Source organism: Netta rufina, assembly GCF_964035555.1.
Source record: "Netta rufina genome assembly, chromosome: 28".
Classification (NCBI taxonomy): Eukaryota; Metazoa; Chordata; class Aves; order Anseriformes; family Anatidae; genus Netta; species Netta rufina.
The window spans coordinates 2,327,278-2,347,605 of record NC_140152.1 but is presented as its reverse complement, the minus strand read 5'-3'; the positions used below and the strand labels follow the sequence as shown (position 1 = coordinate 2,347,605).

The 20,328-nt window shown below is 43.2% G+C and overlaps 1 protein-coding gene across 2 annotated transcripts in view; it reads left to right on the top strand.

Annotated features, from left to right (window-relative positions):
• Window positions 1-18,765, top strand: part of CERS4 (ceramide synthase 4) — a 55,538-nt gene extending 36,773 nt beyond the window's left edge. For both annotated transcript variants that reach the window (XM_084302740.1, XM_084302741.1), the window contains exons 4-12: window positions 485-602; window positions 4,024-4,142; window positions 6,505-6,562; window positions 7,648-7,698; window positions 10,859-10,951; window positions 11,567-11,695; window positions 11,978-12,084; window positions 12,483-12,639; window positions 16,817-18,765. In XM_084302740.1, coding sequence (XP_084158866.1) covers window positions 485-602; window positions 4,024-4,142; window positions 6,505-6,562; window positions 7,648-7,698; window positions 10,859-10,951; window positions 11,567-11,695; window positions 11,978-12,084; window positions 12,483-12,639; window positions 16,817-17,008 — 1,024 coding nt within the window. In that variant the 3' untranslated portion in view covers window positions 17,009-18,765. The remainder of the gene's footprint in view (window positions 1-484; window positions 603-4,023; window positions 4,143-6,504; window positions 6,563-7,647; window positions 7,699-10,858; window positions 10,952-11,566; window positions 11,696-11,977; window positions 12,085-12,482; window positions 12,640-16,816) is intronic.
• Window positions 18,766-20,328: the final 1,563 nt, after the last annotated feature.

Genomic DNA, 20,328 nt, shown 5'->3' with positions numbered 1-20,328 from the left:
CTGAGCCAAGTCTCTAGTTCACATGGGTCCTCTGTATGTTTAACATCAAAACTAAACAGTGTTGAGGCCTTGTCATCAATGTGGTACTCTGCATAAGCTACAAGCAAGCCAAAGACCAACAGCAGGTATGACGGCTGTCTCTACAAGCCTGGGCTTCGTGCCATAATCTGGGACGCCCAAACATAGTTGATTTGAAAGCTGACAAAGCAGGATGTAGCATTTCCAACCTCAGTCAGTGTTGTGTATTGCAACACTGACCTCAAGGCCTATAGCATAGAAGCCCCACTGTTTCTATTGTAACCTTTTTTACTCAAGTTTCTTTATTTTCCTTACCTGCTTGACACAATACTTGTGCTTAGACCCAAAATTGTGGGAGATAACTGTGAGACACAACTGTTAATGTACTACACCATGTTGTACAGTGCTGCAGTATCAGAAATCACTGTTCTATTTTGGGCTGAACCTTGAATCTTTTCTCTTGCAGAGCCATAGCCCTGCCCCTTGGTGCCAAACTGGGTGTGAGGGACAAGCAGAGACCAAATGCTCAGCCTAACCCCATACTGGAAACATTCTACAGTACGCACTGCAAGAACCCTAAAGAAGTGAGTCTTTCTTCTTTGCTTTCCTCTAGATTTAGCCCTTGTATCTTTACCTAAATAACATCAGATTTGGAATCCTGAAGTTTGGTGATGCCACTTGGAAACTCAACAACGCAGCAGGAACCTCTGTAGCACTGGCCGCCTGACACTGACCAGGCATGGTGATCTTCCTGCAAATGCCATCAGCCATCAGCTCTGCTTCTGAACATGTGGGAATAACAGCTTTCCACAGATAGCACTCCAAAAAAATTAAATCTCAAACTTGTTTGGACAGGAAACTCCTCTCCCAAAGGAAATAATTACAACTCCTGTTTGTTCGTTTGCCTTCTTTTCATATATTAGCAAATCACTGTCACATCAACTCCCTTGAAGTGACTTCCCTTGTTGCTAGTCCTTGAAGCTTAGCACATGTGGATGGCATGATTCTCTTAGTTCAGGGAGGCAGGTCATTCTGTTGCTGTGCAATCCACAAGTTTGAGATTGGCCTTTCAGGAAGCCAACTAAAATCCTGTCTGTCGTTAGAGACAAAGTAAGGAGCACCAGAAAACTGCAAACACAAATGGTAGGTAGTTTTCCCTTGGGAGAGAAAAAGAGATCTTGAAGATCTTGGAAGTATAATTCAGTTATAATGGCTGCTGCTGAGGGAAAAAGCATTGGAAGGATAGTGTATAGTCAAGCTGTATTTGGATTTAGCCTTGTCAGTGGAGACCCTGGATGTAACCACGGTGGTAAGTAAGCGAATCACTGTGGTGATTCCACACTGATGGCTAGCTAAACTCCACCCCACCAGTTTCTCACTCCCCCTCCTCAAAAGAACAGGGGGAGAAACTATGATGGAAATGGGCTCAAGAGCTGAGACAAGGACAGGGAGAGGGAAATCACTCACCAACCACCATTTCAGGCAAAATAGGCTCAACAGAGGGAGAGAAATGTAATTTATAACCTATTACTAACAGGCTAGAGCAGTGCAAAAATAAACTAAAAACACCTCCCTCCATCCACCTCTTCTACCTCCTCCTCACAGGCAGCGCAGGGGAACAGGGAGGTGGTCAGTCTGTAACACTTCCATCTCTGCCACTCCTTCACAGTCATTCTCTTCACCTGCTCCAGCGTAGGATCCCTCCCACGGGATGCCGTCCTTCTCAAACTGATCCTGTGTGGGCTTCCCACAGGCAGCAGCTCTTCAAGAACTGCTCCCACATGGCTCCGTACCACGGGGGCCATCCATCAGGAGCAAACTGCTCCACCATGCATCCCCCATGGGCGGCAGCTCTCCCCAGACCCCCTGCTCCTGCGTGGGCTCCTCTCCACGGGCTGCAGCTCTGGCCCAGGGCCTGCTCCTGTGTGGGCTCTCCATGGGTCGCAACCTCCTTCAGGGCACATCCTTCAGGTTTCACAGGGGGCTCCTCCATGGGCTGCATGCATGGGCTGCAGCATGGAAATCTGCTCCATGTAGGACCCATGGGCTGCAGGGGGACAGCCTGCTCCACCAGGGGCCTCTCCACAGGCCACAGGAGAACTTCTGCTCCATTCCTGGGGCACCTCCTGGTGTCCTTCACCAACCTTGGTGTATGCAGGGTTGTTTCAGTCACTCACTCCTCTCTCCCAACTGTTGTGGCAGAGTAGTTTTTTTTTTCTCCTTCTGCAATGTGCTATTTCAGAGGCACAACCAGCATTGCTCATGGCCCAGCTCTGGTCAGCAGTGGTTCCCTTTTGGATCCAGCTGGAGCTGGCTCTGATCTGACCTGTGGCAGCTGCTGGGCTCTGCTCACAGAGGCCACCACTCCAGCCCCCCAACTACCAAAACCTTGCCATGTAAGCCCAGTGCAATCACATTTATTTTCAGTGCCTTTTTGCAGGCTTTCTTGGCCTTGAAGCAAAAGCTATTAGCCACTACCAAAGACATATGAGCAGGGGTTCCAGTCCTAGTACAAACAAGTAACTGCCTTGATGAGGCTGGTGCAGCATGTTTCATACTGCAGTGGGGCATGTGGAGCCCTGGGACATTCAGTACCTGCTTAAAAGTAAAAGAATAGAGGCTAAAATAAAAATGAAGGCATTCATCTTGGTCGTGCTGCCAGCCCTTTTCCTTAGCAGATGGAAGGAATGTTCTCAGAACACTTGCCATAGTCCCTGATCTTCCTCTTGCCTGTCTGAGCGATCCACAAGTTTCTCAAGAGAACTACTCCCATTGCAGAGATCTAACTCAAGGCCTACCTTTGGAAGCAGGCTTTCCACACAGCTGTCCCTGCACTCACATTGCACTGAAGGAGCAGAAGTCTGCACTTTTATCCTAGAGAATGTAAGGATATCAGAGTGAATCCTGACTGTGAGACTTCTGACATCATTCTGACTTCCTGACATGAAGAAAGAATTGTGCAGCTGGCTGATGTTTTACTGACTCAATTCACTGGTTGCATCTCGGTCTTTTAGCTTCCTCCCTCTCCTGTGAGCGCTCAGACTCCTGCTTATGATTCAGCTTTTACAAGATGTGATTTTACTCTTCTCAGCAGCCATCTCCTTGGGAGGAATACTGCATTATGGAGCAGTTGGAGAATATAAATCAATGTCTCCACTTGACTCCACCGCAAGAACAAAAGTCACTAAGTAAAAATAGAAAGGAGTATATCTGAAAATGACTAACGGGCACACTTTTTTACAGCACTCTCAGAGTATGTAAATCACTGTCAAATGATACCATTAAAGTAAACACATTCCATGAAAACCTATTGCTTTACTTAAAAAATAAGATTATCATTGATGACACTTAAGAAAGGAATATAAAACATGATGACTTCTTCTGTGTCACACGCCAAATTCTTTAAGAGCCTAAGGACAAGAAGGAAGGTAATTGCAGTATTTCTCTGAATAACCTATTGAAAAATTATCCCTACAGGTTTACCACAACAGGATAATATCCGGTAGGAAAATGGTGTTGCCTCTTCTCATGACATTGGTCAGGTTATTCCCTGATATTGCATCAGAATACTGAAAGGCATGACAAGATTCAGTGTAGAACTTCAAAAGTTATTTAAGCTGCAGTAAAACTTTCTTGGAGTGACAGATGTAAGGGACTCAGTCTCTTAAGGCCGAAAGAAGAAGTGATTGAACAAGAAACACCTGTGAGAAGGGACCAGAGTTTGAAAGTTGAAACTGGAGATGTTTACATAAAACAATAAAACATAAAGTTTTAACGTTTAGTATTAATAACCAGTTGCTTACAAGGGGAAATGAAAGATTTTCTATTATCTGAAATCTTTATAGTAAGGATGGACAGCTTTCTGAAAGATGCTTCAACTTGAACAAATTTGGGCTTGCTGGGAATCTCCACTGGTTGTTCTGTGGTGGCTCAAACCAGATGGCCGTGTGCCCATGATGACTTTCAAACCTGAATCTGAACCCTGCTTCCTCGCCTGTTTTCCAGAGTGAGCTGATGAGTTTAGCCAAACAGTGTGACCTGCCAGTGAGAAAGGTGGAGAGGTGGTTCCGGCGCCGGAGGAACACTGACCGACCGAGCCTATCCAAGAAGTTCTGCGAGGCCTGGTGAGCAGGAGCAGAAGCCATGAGCTGCAGGCGCCTTTCACTGGCACTGAGCTCAGCGGGCAGTTTGCTGCCTCCCAGCCTGCCCTGCACTCCTCCATGGAGAGCATCCTGAGTCTTCCCTGCCCTACCTGATTCTTCTCTGGCTCTGCTGCTGCTTCTCTATTACTGAATCATTCCTTGCTTTTCCCCTTTATTTTCACTCCCAAGGCTCCTTTTACTCCTATCTCAACTTAATCCTTACAGAACACCGGTTTCTGACTTAGTAAGACTGATGCTCTGCTTCAGAACACTATCCTATCTGAAAAACTCCCTATTGTTTTGCTTCCTACTGCTTCCTGCTGCTTTGCTGCTGCTTCCATGCCTCCAAAATAGCCTACCATTGCCTCTCGCTTTCTCTCTTTGCTTCTCTGTGAGCTGATTCTTTCTGCTACATATTTTTTGCAACTGTTCTCCTTTGTATTGCTTTTAAATGTCACAGACACTGGTCTAGACTATATTCTGCTGTCAGTTGACTTCAGCTTCCCTGAAAGTCACAGAACAGAACCCCTTTATAATAGCAGAAAAGCCTATGTGAAATCTTTTCCTGGGAGCAAAACTTGGAAACAGCTGTGTGGAAATCCTCATTATATGGAGGCACAAGAAGGTTTGACAAAAGCAGATCATCATCGGGTTCCTCACTTTTTAGGTACTTTAACTTCTGCAGATTAAAAAAAAAAATCTCACGTCAGCCACTTCTGTAAATGTTAATCTTGACTGAGCTTTCCACAGATATTGCAGAGCAATAACCCTAATAGACTTCATCTAGACACACGTTTACTTGTTCAGTGCTACACTTGGAGGCTGTGGTGACTTGACCCATGACAGCCTGTTGTACAACTGAGCTGTAAGCTCTTGTAGCTCTATGGCTGTCAGTCCTTATTCCTGTGCCTAGGCAATCTTTCTGAGCTGGGATTACCTCCTCGCAAGACGCCAAATGAGTCACTGTCAGGGTCATTTTACACCAAGAAATCAAAGTCTGCAAAGCTCTTCAATAAACTAATGGTCTACACTAATGTCCATACCCTTATGAGCAGGTCCCAGATAGTTACCTGAGTCTTTAATTCCCACATCCCTTGTGGGGGCCCCACTAGGTCCTCGTGCTGAGGCAGTGGTTTAAAATCACAGCCTAAGGTCTTTACAGATCTCTATCTCATCACATGGTAGACCATCACCCAGCAACTGGTGTTCTGCACAACAGTCAGAGCAGTTCCTGCATGTTGGGGTTTAGTGGAAGTAGAAATTAACCCATAGTACAGAATTGCATTCAGAGGAATGTCAAGAATCTTTTGGTAAAAATTCAGAAATTGGCCCCTCTTAGAAATGTTAGTTTTGTCTCAGCTTTCCACAGAGGAAAAGGATTCTCCTGATCTTAGTTGAAATGCCTTACTTAGAGTGGCTGCTCTGCTATGCTTGTAAGGAAGTAGATTCATCCAGGAAGGCCACAGAGATGAAGGAAGAAAATACCTACAGTGTCATTCATCTGACTAGAAGTGTGTACCTATAGGGTAGATATCACTTCTGAGCTAATCACCTCGTTGTCCATTTAATATTCAACCTCTAATTCAAAAATCCTGACTAAAAACCCTAGTGGAGAAAACAAAACAAAACTTCTGCTCTCACTGATTATGTTTTTCTTGAAGCTCCTGTTTCACTGACAGATTGAGTCTCTCTCTAAAAATGTTGTATCTTCTGATTTGTTATGGAGATTTTTGGTAATTTAAGGGTTGTTGCAGGCATTTTAACTCCTGTAAAGATTTCCTGTCTTTAATCTATTATTACTCATTTATTCTGTTGGGATAAAATTCCTCTAATTTCTTAATGTACGTGTATACATTCAGTACCACGGGTTTCTGTCCACTGGACATGGCAAACATATTTTATAAGTCCTCCTGTGTGGATTTAATGTGGATAAATCATTAGCAGCTCTGACTGAGATGAAACATGACAGTAATCAATTGCTTTACATGATAATGAATTTAGCACGCCTGATCTCCAAAAGCCTATGAGTGAAGTTGGCACTGTTTGAATCTACACATGCCTCTACTGGTACTGTGAAGAGTTGGGATGATTATCTAGGTGACTTTATTCAGAGATATTCTCATAGTTTCTATCGTCTAAAGCAGAAGAATTGCTCTTCATGGAATCTGTTGAATGTACCAGCATGGAAAAAAAAAAAAAAAAAAGTTCCTGTTATGATCTGCACAAACTTTGAGCATATTGATGTTTTTCTTTTATTTAGTAGTGTCATTTTTTGAAAAAAAGTAATACACAGAATTGTAGCTTTGTGGCTAATGGGGTACTAACACACTTTGTTTGTTTGTAGCTGGAGGTTTACATTTTACGTCATTGCTTTCTTCACTGGACTTGCTGTCCTGTACGACGTGAGTATGCAAACAGTGCCACCTGCTGTTCTCCAGGGAGTGCCTGCAGGAATGGCAGATCTTGTTGCCAAACCTGTGTATTCAAACTTTCTTTCAGAGATTTTCCCATCATGTCTTTGTCCTCTGCACAGCACACAATCTTCTGAGATCTATCTATCTATCGAACCATGCTTACTTTAAGAACTCCAACTCAAAACCAAGAGTTTTGCTCTTCCTCTGGAAAAGCAGTAGACAACGAGGATTGTGAGATGCTGTCAGCAATTGTAAAAATACGTTTCTGTGGTATGGCAGATAAAACATTTATCTGAGACAGGAGCTGCAGGGCCTGTTTCTGTGTTGTATATAGTACTTGTTTAAGGTAAAATGCTTAGGCTTCCTTTGGAGCATGGTCTGCATTTTAGTAATTTTATGTACGTGTTTCCTCTTCTTTACCCAAGATGTGAGAGGGTAAGGTTAATGCCTCTGCCTTTTCTCTGATTTGATAAATAATGATTTCTCTTGATACAAATGGAACAGCCTCAACAGGAGAAGACTGAGACTTGAATGATATGAGTTTGAATCTCTGAGGCAGAAGAGGTATACCATATGCTCTAATCCAGACCTGTGGTCACTAAGCTGGGACAAAGGACACCTGTTATCCTCTGGTTGTATTTTAGAGGTTACCCTGGCTCTTTTGCTGAACCCAATTCCTTGGGTGGGCTTTGCAAAAATATTCTACACTGAGACCTCCTGATGTGGTAAATAATGGAAAATCTGCTGATCCCAAGACAGGAGGCATAGACTATACTTGCACCTGCTTGTTTTTGTAACAGCTGAAGAATCATTGAACTTAGCAACTTTTAAGACAGAATTTAAGGTACTCTGTGAGTCTGCAGATTCCAGGATGAGCTAGCAGTGGAGTGGAGGTATCTAAATCCCACCTGTAGTGCTTTTTGATTCTTTACATCAAAATAAAAGGTTATTTTCTATTTCTCTGTTTCCAATAAAACACAACAAATCTGTAGTAGTAACAAGCTACAGGAATTAGGTGGTTGATAAGAGAATTCATCTGGGATCTTCCCATTCATGTTATATTTTCTTTCCAGAAGCCTTGGTTTTGGGACCATAGAGAGTGCTGGACAGGATACCCACAACAGGTGAGTCATCCAGGAGTAAAAATTGTTGTAATAAATCATGTATTCTCTTTAGATATCTTTTAAAAATCAGATTACTTTAGGGACAAAAGAGAGGGTACTGATTGAAATTCAGATTGATAAACCATAAGAATTCGAAAACAGATCCCTATCAACAGAGAACATCTTAATATTTTGCTTACTCTAGACACAATAGAGGAGGAGTCAGTACAGCAGAAGACAACTCTACAGTAGTAAAGGAAAAGCAAGCCTTCTGACCGGGCAAGCTTAGAAACTGAAAAATAGGGATGCTTCAAGTTTAGTTTATAGAGGAGACTGAAGTTAGAGTAGGACCTTTTGTCCAGGGAGAAGCGAAGACTTCAGTGGAAAGCCTGTAGAGCAGAGGACACGTTCTGAGTGATACGCTCCAAAGTAAGTTCAAAGAAAATTGTCGGCTAGGCACAAAATATGCTCCTAGGTCATCAAGGAACAAGGACAGCAACAAAAAGTGAAGTACTGTTTACCCAGCTGCCTCCATCACTATTCTATCATTTAATTCCAAATCCCCTTGCCATGGGCAGGGATGCCTCCCACCAGACCAGGCTGCTCAAAGCCCCATCCGTCCTGGCCTTGAACACTTCCAGGGATGGGGCATCCACAACTTCTCTGGGCAGCCTGTTCCAGTGCCTCACCACCCTCAGAGTAAAGAATTTCTTCCGTATACCTGATCTAAACCTACCCTATTTTAGTTTAAAGCCATTGCTCCTTGTCCTACTGCTGCACTCCACAGAATCTCTCCCCAGCTTTCCTTCAGCCCCCTTTAGGTCTACATGCCTATTGGAAGGCCTCTATAAGGTCTCCCTGGAGCCTTCTTTTTTTCCAGGCTGAACAAACCAAATTCCCTCAGCCTGTCTTCATAGAATGGGGCTTCATGCACTGACACAGGAACCATTACCTGCTCTACTTTTCCCCCTTATGTTTTTATGACTTGTGTATAGCAGCAGCCTTCCAATATAAGATATTACAAAGAGATAAATGTCATTAAAGTGAAAGATCTGATTTTGGCTTTGGAAAAGATTCCTTATCCTGTTAGAACAGCTGCCTTCTACAGGCTTAATTAGCATTATGAATAAATTGATGAAAATCCTGGGTACCATTTCATTCCTGCTTTAAGAACAGACAGTTTTCACTGGGCTGCATCAACAGAGAAGTGTCCAGCAGGTGGAGGGAGGTGATTGTTCCTGTCTACTCTGCCCTTGTGAGGCCCCACTTGGAGTGCTTCATCTAGATCTGGGGTCCCCAGCACAAAAAGGATGTGGATCTGTTAGAATGGGTCCAGAGAAGGGCCACAAAGGTGATCAAGGGGCTGGAGCACCTCTCCTACGAAGAAAGGCTGAGAGAGCTGGGGCTGCTCAGCCTGGAGAAGAGAAGCCCCCGGGGTGACCTCATTGCAACCTTTCAGTACTGAAAAGGGACCTACAGAAAAGCTGGGGAGGGACTCTTTGTCAGGGATTGTACTTACAGGACAAGGCATCATGATTTTAAAACAAAAGAGGGTAGATAGAGATTAAATGTTAGGAGGAAATTCTTCACTCAGAGGGTGGTGAGGCACTGGCACAGGCTGCCTAGAAAAGCTGGGGATGCCCCATCCCTGGAAGTGTTCAAGGCCAGGTTGGACAAGGCCCTGGGTAACCTGCTCTAGTGAGGGGTTGTAACTGAATGATCTTTAAAGTCCCTTCCGACCCAAGCTGTTCTATGACTCTGTGATGATTCTGTGATTATTTGCCCTTTCCAATCCAAAAGCCTGGTAAGTGTTTCTAGCAGGATAGCAGTTTCTCCTAGTATCATGCATGGATCTCCTGTGCATGGGATTTTACAATACTAGAATTTCCTGGCTGGGAATTTAATCTTTCATTAATTGAAGAAGAGGCTGAGGTACAACTTGATCACAGTAGCATAACAAAGTGAAAACTACCTGTGCTTTAGGGCTTTTTGGTCTGGTAGTCAAAGTTAGAACAAGACCCTCAGATTGTACATAAAGATTTGCAAACCTGTTAATTGTAATGCACAGTTTTTAACTGTGATTCATACAAACAGGTGGTGTTTGAATAGGAATGTAAGGCTGAGAGGATCTCTTGGGTCCTTATTTCCTGTTTTGTACATTTGCATTCCATGTATTTTCCAGAGAAATCTAAGCCATTGTAACAGAACACTTTCCTACACCTGTAGTAAGCAGAAAAGGCCCAAACCACAGCTGGTAACATCCCACTGGAAAAGAGCAGGAAAGGTCAAGAACATACCTGTGGCACAGCAGGAACAATGAATATATTAAACACAATTTCTACCAAACAAACCATGTCGTATGCTACAGACAAGGGTAAAAGAAACATCAATAATCTAATCTCTCTTTGGGAAAAAAAAAAAAAATCCCTTCAGATCCAGAAGATCATTTGGATAACTCCCAGAGCATGAACAGCACATACCAGCCTGCCAGATGTTAATATCCCCTCTGGTAGGACCAGTGCATCCAGCCATGCTTCCTCTTGTGGCTAATCACTGGTGCATCAAAGAAAAGCAAACTAAAATCTGTCTTCTAAGGACAGAAATCAGCACTTTGGGTAGAGGAAACCTAGATAAATTGGTACTTGGGAGCACCATACTCCAAGATTCTTTGGAAATGCTTGTTGCAAAGCCTCTGTAGTCATAGTACTTTTTTTTTTTTTTTTTTTTTTAAATCAAATAGGTTCTGGTTTAAAGATGCCATCTAGTGCCACAACAGAAAAATTACTTGTTAACTAGCACATGTCTTTGGTGAGTGGGTCTAAGCTTTTAGTTTTCCAGCTGTTAAACCCCAGAAAAATTAGCCAGAACAGCACAGAGTACTGTTCACACTGAGATCTACAGTGACTGCTCAAGAATTTTCCCAGAAGAACGCCTGAAAATATTCAGGATCTTCCCCCTCGTTCTTTAAATGTTTCACATGGTATGGCAAAATGGAGTTTCCCCTGCTATTTGTTCAGTTGAGGATTTACCCCATGAAGCTGCAGGAACCAGATCTTGTCATTTTGGTTTATCTGATTTTTGTTTGTTTGTTTGTTTGTTTTTATAGGTAGGAGTTTTCATTTCCAGCCCTTTCTTTACTTTATCTGCTGGGTATACCACTGTCTCTTTCTTGCTCTTACAGCCTCTCCAGCCTTCTCTGTTCTGGTACTACATGCTGGAGCTCTCCTTCTACTGGTCTCTGGTCTTCACCTTGCCCTGTGATGTGAAGAGGAAGGTGAGTGACAACCCCTGGGAAAAATGAAGCACAAACATGATCCAAGCTTAACACTCGGGAGAGCGTTCTCCAAGGTTGTATAGTGTATATAATGCTAGTCTGAGGTTTCAGGGGACTCGTCCTTGCTTGTTCCCAGGAATTTCCATTACCAGTCACTGTCTTCCCTCTCCTCTGGGAGGTGGAGAACACAAACCTTGACATGGAAAGGAGCAAACTAATTCAAAAGGTTCACTTCCCCAAGCAGAAATTCCTCTGCTGGAGCAGAGGTGAGTATGGGCATTGCTTTGTGACCGAAAGGAAGCTCTTTTTATGTTTGTCTGTACTGAATCATCAGCTCTCATGGTTCTGTCTTACAATTTGCACTAACACCGGACCATTTCTGGTAGAGAGCGGAGTGTTCTTTGCTCAAGATTCTCTGTTTACTCCATAAACTCATAATTCGTGGGTTCCTTGATTGCCTACATTTTGGCATGCATTTTGTTAAAGATTAATGTGGATAAAACTTTACAGTGGGAGGTTTCTTGCCCCATTGAGTAGACACATTTTTTAGCTACCAGCATGCTCTAACTAGAACAGAAAGTGCAATGTATTTTCTGCTGTCCCCTTTCTCATCAGGACTTCAAGGAGCAGATAGTCCATCATGCTGCAACCATCTTCCTGATCAGTTTCTCATACTGTGCCAATTACATCCGCATTGGGACACTGGTGCTGGTGATTCATGATGCTTCTGATTGCTTCCTAGAGGTGAGCTCCACAGTTTAAGTGCCTGGCAAGGCCTAGTTGGCAGTGATGATCTTTAGCCAAGTGCTGTCTTTTGATCTAGCACAATGAGGGACAATCATTGTGGGGTTTCACTGATAACTCATTGATGATCTCCTCACCCAGCTTAGGGTGCCCTACAGAGAGCCAGGAGGAGACATGAATACCTGCATGTGGATTGTATCATATCTGGCTTGTTAGCATCTTGGAGCATATGCAGATGCACTATCTTGACCTGCTTTGTTTTATTGTTCTTTCTCCTTCCAGCCAACTAAGATATTCAATTACATGAAGTGGAAAAAAACTTGTGACAGGCTCTTTATGATCTTCGCAGCTGTTTTCCTCATCAGCCGCCTGATCATTTTCCCCTACACGTGAGTTTGCTGCAGTCAAGGGAAATGAAAAAACTGTCTTCTCAGAGGCAGGATAATTCAGCTATGGGCTAAATCTTTTGCTGTGGCCTTTACTTTTCAATTTTGAGCTCATGTCCCTGCCTTCTGCATAGGCTGCATTGCCACATGGCTGTTGTACCTACCTTGGGCTAAACAAGAGTGGTCTTCCTTGGAGTTCAGAGAGTAATAGCAAAGACCTGAAATATACTGCAGAGGAGTCTTCGGCTTACGGCTCTACTCTGCTCATTTCAAGTGGGGAACGGAGAGTTGTCTAACGTGTTATGTATAAGAAGAAAGTGATTGAAGTGAAACTTCTGTGACAATAGCTTTTGGGGGCTTACAGCCGCTCTCTCTCCAGTGCAATTCTGTCTCTCTTGCAGAGTGCTCTATAACACCTACTATTACTCCATGGAGATATTCCAACCCTTCTTTGGATACTACTTCGTGAATGCTCTCCTGATAACTCTTCAGCTGCTCCATATCTTCTGGTCCTGCCTAATTATTCATATGGTCTACAAGTTCATCCTCCAGGGCACGGTATGAATCAGTTTGTAGTCCCCTGTACACCATATGGGGAGGGAGGATCCCCTGAGACTGCTTGGGAGCACAGGGAATACATCTGGGATGGATTCTTTTTTGTCCTAGTAAAATTATACATGTGAACTCCTAACAGTGAGGTAAAAGGGTCACTCGATACTAGTGAAAGTTGACAAAAGAAGTAAAGTTTTTATGAGTTGATATAATATTTGGGTTCACTTATGAAGTGTGTATTCAAGAAAAAAATGTGTATTGGACTCCATGGGAGATTTCTATGAACAAAGCCAGTGACATCTGAGTGAGGATCCCAACGCTTGGGTCAGTACTGTGTTTGTAACAAAACTAAAAAATCAAGGCAGGGAGTGTTGATGCGATTGATGAGGCCAGTGCAAAAGTGCTTTCCTATAGTTTCTTCTCCAGGGGATTTCCAGTACAGGATTTTTAATTACAGTGTTACTAACATCACAGAATCACAGAATGGCTGAGGGACCTCTGGAGGTATTGTCCAACCTCCCTAGCTCAAGCAGGGCCACCTAGAGCAGCTTGTCCAAATCCATGTCTGGATGGCTTTTGAGTATCTTCAAGGAGGGAGATTCCACAACTTCTCTGTGCAGTCTGTTCCAATGCTTAGTCACCATCAGGGGGAGAAAATGTTTCCTAATGTTGAGATGGAACCTGCTGTATTTCATTTTGTGCCCACAGCCTCTTGTCTTGGCACTGGGCACCATTGAAAAAAGCCTGGCTCCAATCCTCTTTGCACCCTCCCTTCAGACATTTATATATACTGATAAAGTCCCCCCGAGCCTCCTCTAGGTTGAGCAGTTGCAGCTCTCTCAGCTTTTCCTCACAGGAGAGATGCTTCAGTCCTTTAATCATCCTCATGGCCCTTTTGTTGGACTCTCTCCAGTATGTCCATCTCTCTTGTACTTAGTAGCCCAGCAGGGCTACTGCCACAGGACGCAGTACTCTAAACATGGCCTCACCAGTGCTGACTAGAGAGGAAGGATCCTTTCCCTTGATCTGCTGGCAATGCTGCTCCTAATGCAGCCCAGGATACCGTTAGCTTTCTTTGCGTCAAAGGTACATTGCTGGGTAATGTTCAACTTGGTTTCTACCAGGACTTCCAGGTTCTTCTCTGCAGTGCTGCTTTCCAGCGGAGCAGCCCCCAGTATATATGAGCGCATGGGGTTGTTACTCCCCAGGTGCAGGACTTTGCACTTCTCTTTGTTGAACTTCATGAGTTTCCTGTCAGTCCACTTCTCCAGTCTGCTGAGGTCCTTCTGCATGGCAACATGACTTTCTGGCGTATCAGCCGCTCTTCCCAGTTTTGTGTCATTGGCAAGCTTGCTGAGGTTGCACTCTGCCCCATCACTAAAGTATGTTTTGTCGGGGTTGTCTTCCAGTACTTTAGATGTCTGCAGAGTAGATGCATTTGTCTAAACTAGCTGTCTGGGCTCCTTACATACTAGCAGACAGGCATGTCCTAAGCATACTCCATTCAACGTTGCGCCAGGCATTGCCTGTTTGTCGCTATCAGTAACAGAGCAACCTTGGATATCTGAGATGCAGCTGTATAAACTGAAGTGACATGCACCCGACTCTTTCTGACTACAGCCTGTAGTATCTGCTGTGAAACCAAACTGCTGCTCAGCATGAAATTATTCTCAGAATCAAAGACATGACATAATGTGGCCACTTGCCAAGGATGTAGTCCAGCAGAAACAAGTCCATGCCCTGTGGGAGTTGACCTCATAGCCTGGGATGAGTTGTTTTATTACTATCCAGCTGGGAAATTCTGTCTTATGGGAACTGAGAACAAGCAGGAAAGGTTCATCTTCATCCATATTGTCCACAGCTTCCATTGCAGTTATTACAGTGTCAAATGATGAGGTAGTGGATAGTGTTATTAGAAAGAAATGATCCATCAGGAAAAATATACTGAAGCACATCCAGATTTTTTCTTATTTTATCTATAAAAGCTGTGATTTAACCCCAGCAAGCAACTAAGTACCTCACAGACTCTCGCTCACTCTCTCTCATCCCCTCACCACGGGATGAGGAAGAGAATGGAAAAGATAAAAGTATGAGAACTTGTGGGTTGAGATGAAGATAGTTTTATTAGATAAGGCAAAAGCTGCACTTAAAAGCAAAGCAAGAAACTCATTTGGTACTTCCTATCAGCAAGCCTGTGTTCAACCACTTCCAGGAAAGCAGGGATCATCACATGTAAGTTTCTTAGAAAGACAAACACCATCACTCTGAATGCCTGCCCCCCCCTTCCTCCTTCTTTACCCCAGCTTTTATTGCTGAGCATATGGCCAGTCTGGGTCAGCTGTCCTGGCTGTGTCCCCTCCCATCTTCTTGTGCACCCCTGGCCTCCTCACTGGCAGGGCAGCATGAGAAGCTGGAAAGTCCTTGGCTCTGTGGCTCTGTGCAAGCACTGCTCTGCAACAGCTGAGAGCAGTGGTGTGTTATCAATGCTACTTTCATCAAAAATCCAAAACACAGCATCACGTGAGCTGGAAATTAGGAAAATTAACTCTATTCCAGCCCAAAACCATGACAATAAATTATCTGCCATATTTGATGCAGAATATATATATTTGAGGTCTTTCTGTATTGAACCATAAGTAGCAAAGAAAAACAGTCCCAGGCAGATGTTTCATGATCATTTCAGACATATGGCTTAATTTTTATGTAGTCCTGTGTTGAGCCTGATTCAGTGATGCTTGTGGGTCCCATCTAACTCAGGATATTCTATGATTCTAAGACATTTAGTAGCCCAAAGCAGTATCAGCAGAAATACAGAACATTCTCCCCTTTTGAGAGCCATGAAATTCTCACTCCAGTCAGAAGTTCAGATTGTTCTGATAGGTCTTTCGGATCTCTGTAATTTTCCTCTGTGACTACAGGATTATCTGCACCACCTTCTCACTTGATGTTTCCTAATCCCTAGTACTTACAGTTCAGCCTTGATCTTGAAGTAAGGGGTTTCACTTCCTTGTAGAGGCAGCTGTCTTTTTAATTCATGCAGCTATCTAGTTCCTTTGTGAATCTTGCTAGGTTTAAGACCTAAACCATATTCTAAAGGCACTTAGGAATACTGATTATTGTTTGTGTTTCTGCTGCAGAGCAAGAGACTTTGTATATAGTTTCTGAACTGCCAACTCTAGAACAACTTGGGATTGAGATTGTTCACAAAATGTGGCATCTGCTGTTTCTATTGTCCTTGCAGGCAGTTTGACTTGAGTACAACTTCACATTCTTACAAATCCTATCTGCTTTTGGGTGTGGTGATCTTTAGAAAAGGCATCAGACTAAATAGTCTGCTTAACATGATCCAAGTGCTATCCCCAGAAGAATGTATATAATAAATGGAGACTACAGAGCACATCCAGAACTAACAAGCTCCTGAGGAGTTTCCAGGCCTCAGGTCACAGAAGGGGTTTGCTGCTTTCCTTCCGTGTTCTTTCCAACAATGGGTGTGGACACTGTGAATTTGTTCCCAGTTTTGGCATCTTGTATTGCAGAGTAGAAACAGCCTGAGAAGCCAGCAAGTGTTAAGCTGCTTTCTCTAACTTGCCTTTTTACTGCATTATTTCTTTTTTTGTCTTCCTTTTAAGGCAAGGAATTAAGTATTCACAAAAGCGGACTACTGATCTCTTCATAGCAAGAGAAAAAACCTGAATATAAAACTACATGTAGAGTCGAGCAGCTTTGTGTTGGGCTATTGGATTGTTTGAAAGCATATGCTGTCCAAACCAGAGTGCTCAACTTGCAGCCACCCAGAATCTAGCTCCTTGTCCCTTTTGGAAAATATAAGAGTTTGATTAACTGCTTCTTCCCATCCTTCTTTTGTATGCAAAAGACAACATAAATCTCTTCAGCTGTATACAGTTGTCCTCAGTCCTGGGCGTATATGATTTGGTGCTTCTTCTCAACCTGTATAGTAGTTATTCATGTTTATCAGGATCACAGTTAAGATACCACTGAGACAGAAGCCAGGTAGATGAAAATAAAATGTTTCCAAAGGTGATGTAAAAAGACATCATAGAAATGTGTGCCAAAGGCAGGCGGCTGAAGTAGCAGCTGCAGTCTTTAGCCTGTGTATCAGCTAGCACAGCTTCTTGTGCAGACTTCTGCATTTGTATTGTTTCTCATTTACATATTTCTTTAGATGGAAAAGGACATGAGAAGTGACACAGAAGAAAGTGACAAGGATGAAGAAAAAGAAAAGGTCGTGGAAAAGGAGAAAAATGGGATCACGTGTTTCAGCAATGTCACTAGCAGCAATTATATCCAGAGGAATGGGTCTGAGACACTGACCAACAGAGCCCATCTCACCAATGGCCACGTCAAGGAAAGATAGCTACTGCTCACGTTCTGTCTGATCTGGTCTTTAATGAATCCAGTCCACCGTCTTTAGAAAATGTTCTGCTGATTGCGTAGATATAAAGGATTGCCATTGCAGTATCATAGTTGAATTCCTGCTTCCCATAAACATAATTGTTTATAGTCACTGATATTTGAGGGAAGTTTTTGGTCTTTCTTCAAGAAAAGCTTACTATAGGTTGTTGCCTTGAAGCATATAGAAAGGGATCAAAGTGGTTTGACTTGTATTAGACTGTACCATAATAGCTGTTAAATGTGTTAATCTTGAAAAATACTCACAACAGTGGATAAACTTTGGCAATGTCAAGTCTTAATTGCCTAATGTTGTTTGGTAGGAATCTGTTTATTCTTGATCAGCCTCTGGAGGCCCTGGCCCATTGCCACTAATGATTATGGAAAGTAAGTAAGTGTGAAACTCTAAATCTTATTATAGGAACACCTCTTCCAAGAAGACAAGTGCCCCATACTTACTCGTAAAATTGAAACTGTGCATAGTGGAATAAAAGCTTTGGGAAGACATAGGAGAAAACTTTTCTTTTTCTGACAGGAAATGCTCCTGTGTGCCATATACGTGTGCCAGTTTTGTAATTGTATGGAACTCCGTCCCTTCTATTGTCTCAAAGGTGGAAACTCCAAAGCCCAGTCTGATGACAGTTCCCACCCAAATCATGGTTAGAAGAGCTGGAAAATCCAGGCAGCTGTGTCTCAATTGCCAGGTAATCCGTTAAACCTGTCTTGGAAAGGAACACTGTCACAAGGGAGGGGACAAGAAACTAGATGCTCTAGAAGACAACACTGATTAAGTGCTCATGTTTTTATCTAGTGTAATTGGCACAGTGGAAGATGTTTACAGAGTCAGCTTGGTAAGAAGGGAATCGATTACCCCTGTCCTCAGAGGAAAAAGGATCCAGAGAGGATCTGCTGAACTTCATGAAATAATGCTTTAACTTAGCCTTCTAAGTCTAGGGCCTTTGTCTAGATGTGTCAAAAGTAGAAAGTTTAAAGCAGTGGACCATGAAGTTATGATGCAGTTCTGATTTAGTTCCTTTAGATGTTCTGTATTTTATATCATCCAGTGTAGTACTAGATCTTTGATTCTGTAATCTCTTAAAAGAGTTAAATTAGTATGGCATGGATTTCTGTCTTATAGATCAATTAAACTATGAAACCAAAATATTAACAGATTCACTGTTATGAGAGTAGGGACTTAGATTGCCAAGGCCATGCAGATACTTCCCTGTATATACCTGGTAAGGTTCAACACTAATGGGGGGACACGGACCAAGAAAATGCCTGATTCAAGGAGATGGCGCACATTGTTAAAGTTAAGAGGCAAATGACAGTCTAGAAGGACAAGAGCATTTTCAGCAGCCCACCAAGTTCACCTGAAATGCAGGAAGGATTTGATCTGAGCCTTTGATCTTACATTTTAGTCAAAATACATTGGATAATTTCAGAGGAAAAAGTGGTTCTAGCACAGGTGATGCCAGGGCAGCAACATGCTCTGGAGCAGACCATCATCGTTTAAATTCATATTTGTTGAAGATAGTTTCCCTCTGAAATGTTGGGCTAATTCAAAGTTCAAAGTATATGTTCTGTATTACTGTCATGTTTCCTTAATCCATACGTACAATCTTGCCACTCCTCTGCAGGTGATGTGTTCAGGAGGAATGGATATGTATCATTTTGTACTTCTGAATGTAAAAGATCTTTATAAATTACTTTTGAAAAGTTTGATTGTCTGGGCTCTTTTCTATTTCTTTGACTAGCAGGGGGTAACCTGGCTAGTTGCATCACCTGGGTGGATGAGGGAGTGACACAGAAGACACATACGGATTCCTTTGCCATGGCTCTTACACTTCCATGGAGAGGATGTTGCATACCCAAAGCATTCAGCCGTAGTAAGTCACGCCAGTGAAGAACAGCAGCTGTCTTGTTTCACTCCTACTAGGTAAAGCTGCATGTGGCCCTGGATCAGGACACTTTGGGGCACCCCTACATTAAAGCTAGGGGCAGTCCAGGTTACCTGGCACTGCCAAGGCAATTGCAAGTCCATGACTGCAGCACTGGGAAGATGCTTTGGAACTGCAAGGTCATGGGAAGGGAGAAGAATGCCTGGTCTTCTTTTTAATGAGGTTTCTGAAGGGGAGGAAAGGTCTATGTTGTAAAATCACATCTCACCTGAGAAGCAGAATGCTTCCCGGAGACTCTGTGATGCACTGTGGAGCCAGTACAAATATATACTGATGTCTGCTGAATTTTACCCTCAGGGCTATGCTATCCCCCTGAAGATGGAGATAAGCTCTTGCCAGGCTCATTAGTAGGTAAATCTGTTCATTGTGAAAGGATACATCAAGGATTCAGGAGGGCTGTTGGGGTTAATTACAAATGTTTTTAACTGAATAACTGAGTATGAGTGATGAGTCACCAGGGCAGATCACACTGCAGAATTTGTTTTCTTTCCTATGCTATTTGCTATGGCTTAAAGAAGCTGTGTGCAATCAGTTTGCTCCCCACAATGGCTCCACCTTCTTTCCTTACGTCTGCTCTGGTATTGGGAAGCTTATGAGTGCTGCGTAACAACTCACTCTGCCACCACCATCACCTACTGATTCCTCTTGGAGTATCACAGCCCCCTGCACAAAGAAGCTGCTGTAAAAACCTGCAGCGAGAATCCTTGTGATTTGTCTGTTAAAGAAACCAGCAAAGCAGCTAAAGCAGTGGGCACCAGAGCAGGATCTACTTTCAATGCATCTTAATCATCCATGCGCACAGGAAAGGTGTGCATCACATAAATGTCATCAAGCAGTTGTGGGGATGGGGTTTCCAGCAGCAGGTGAGCTATAAGAGATGCATTGAAGAGTGTCAAGGACTGGCAAAGTATGGCCCCCAGGGCTGGCAGCTAACATGGATCTACCAACTCCAGTGACACAGGTATCTAGTACTATTTTGGATCTTGTTTTAAGAGCAGTTTGCTTCATGCCTTCCCTTGCACACAGGAAACATGGGCAATGTGCATCCACCATGTTTTTATCATTCAGACATATGCCCAAGGGAACCTTTACTTGGATGACTACACTTTGAACACCATTGCTTTTCTCATTTGCACGTGTACAACAGACACAGTGCCTGCAGGTAAGGGCGTCCCTAAGAAACAGCAAGGCATTGTTCAAAAAGCCAAAGTCATGTCTAAACACGGGAAGTGGAAAGGACCTGTAACTTTGGTAGATTAATCTGAACAGGCAGTAAAGCAGGCCAAGAAATATATTGAGAAACAACTTAAAAGGCAATGACAAT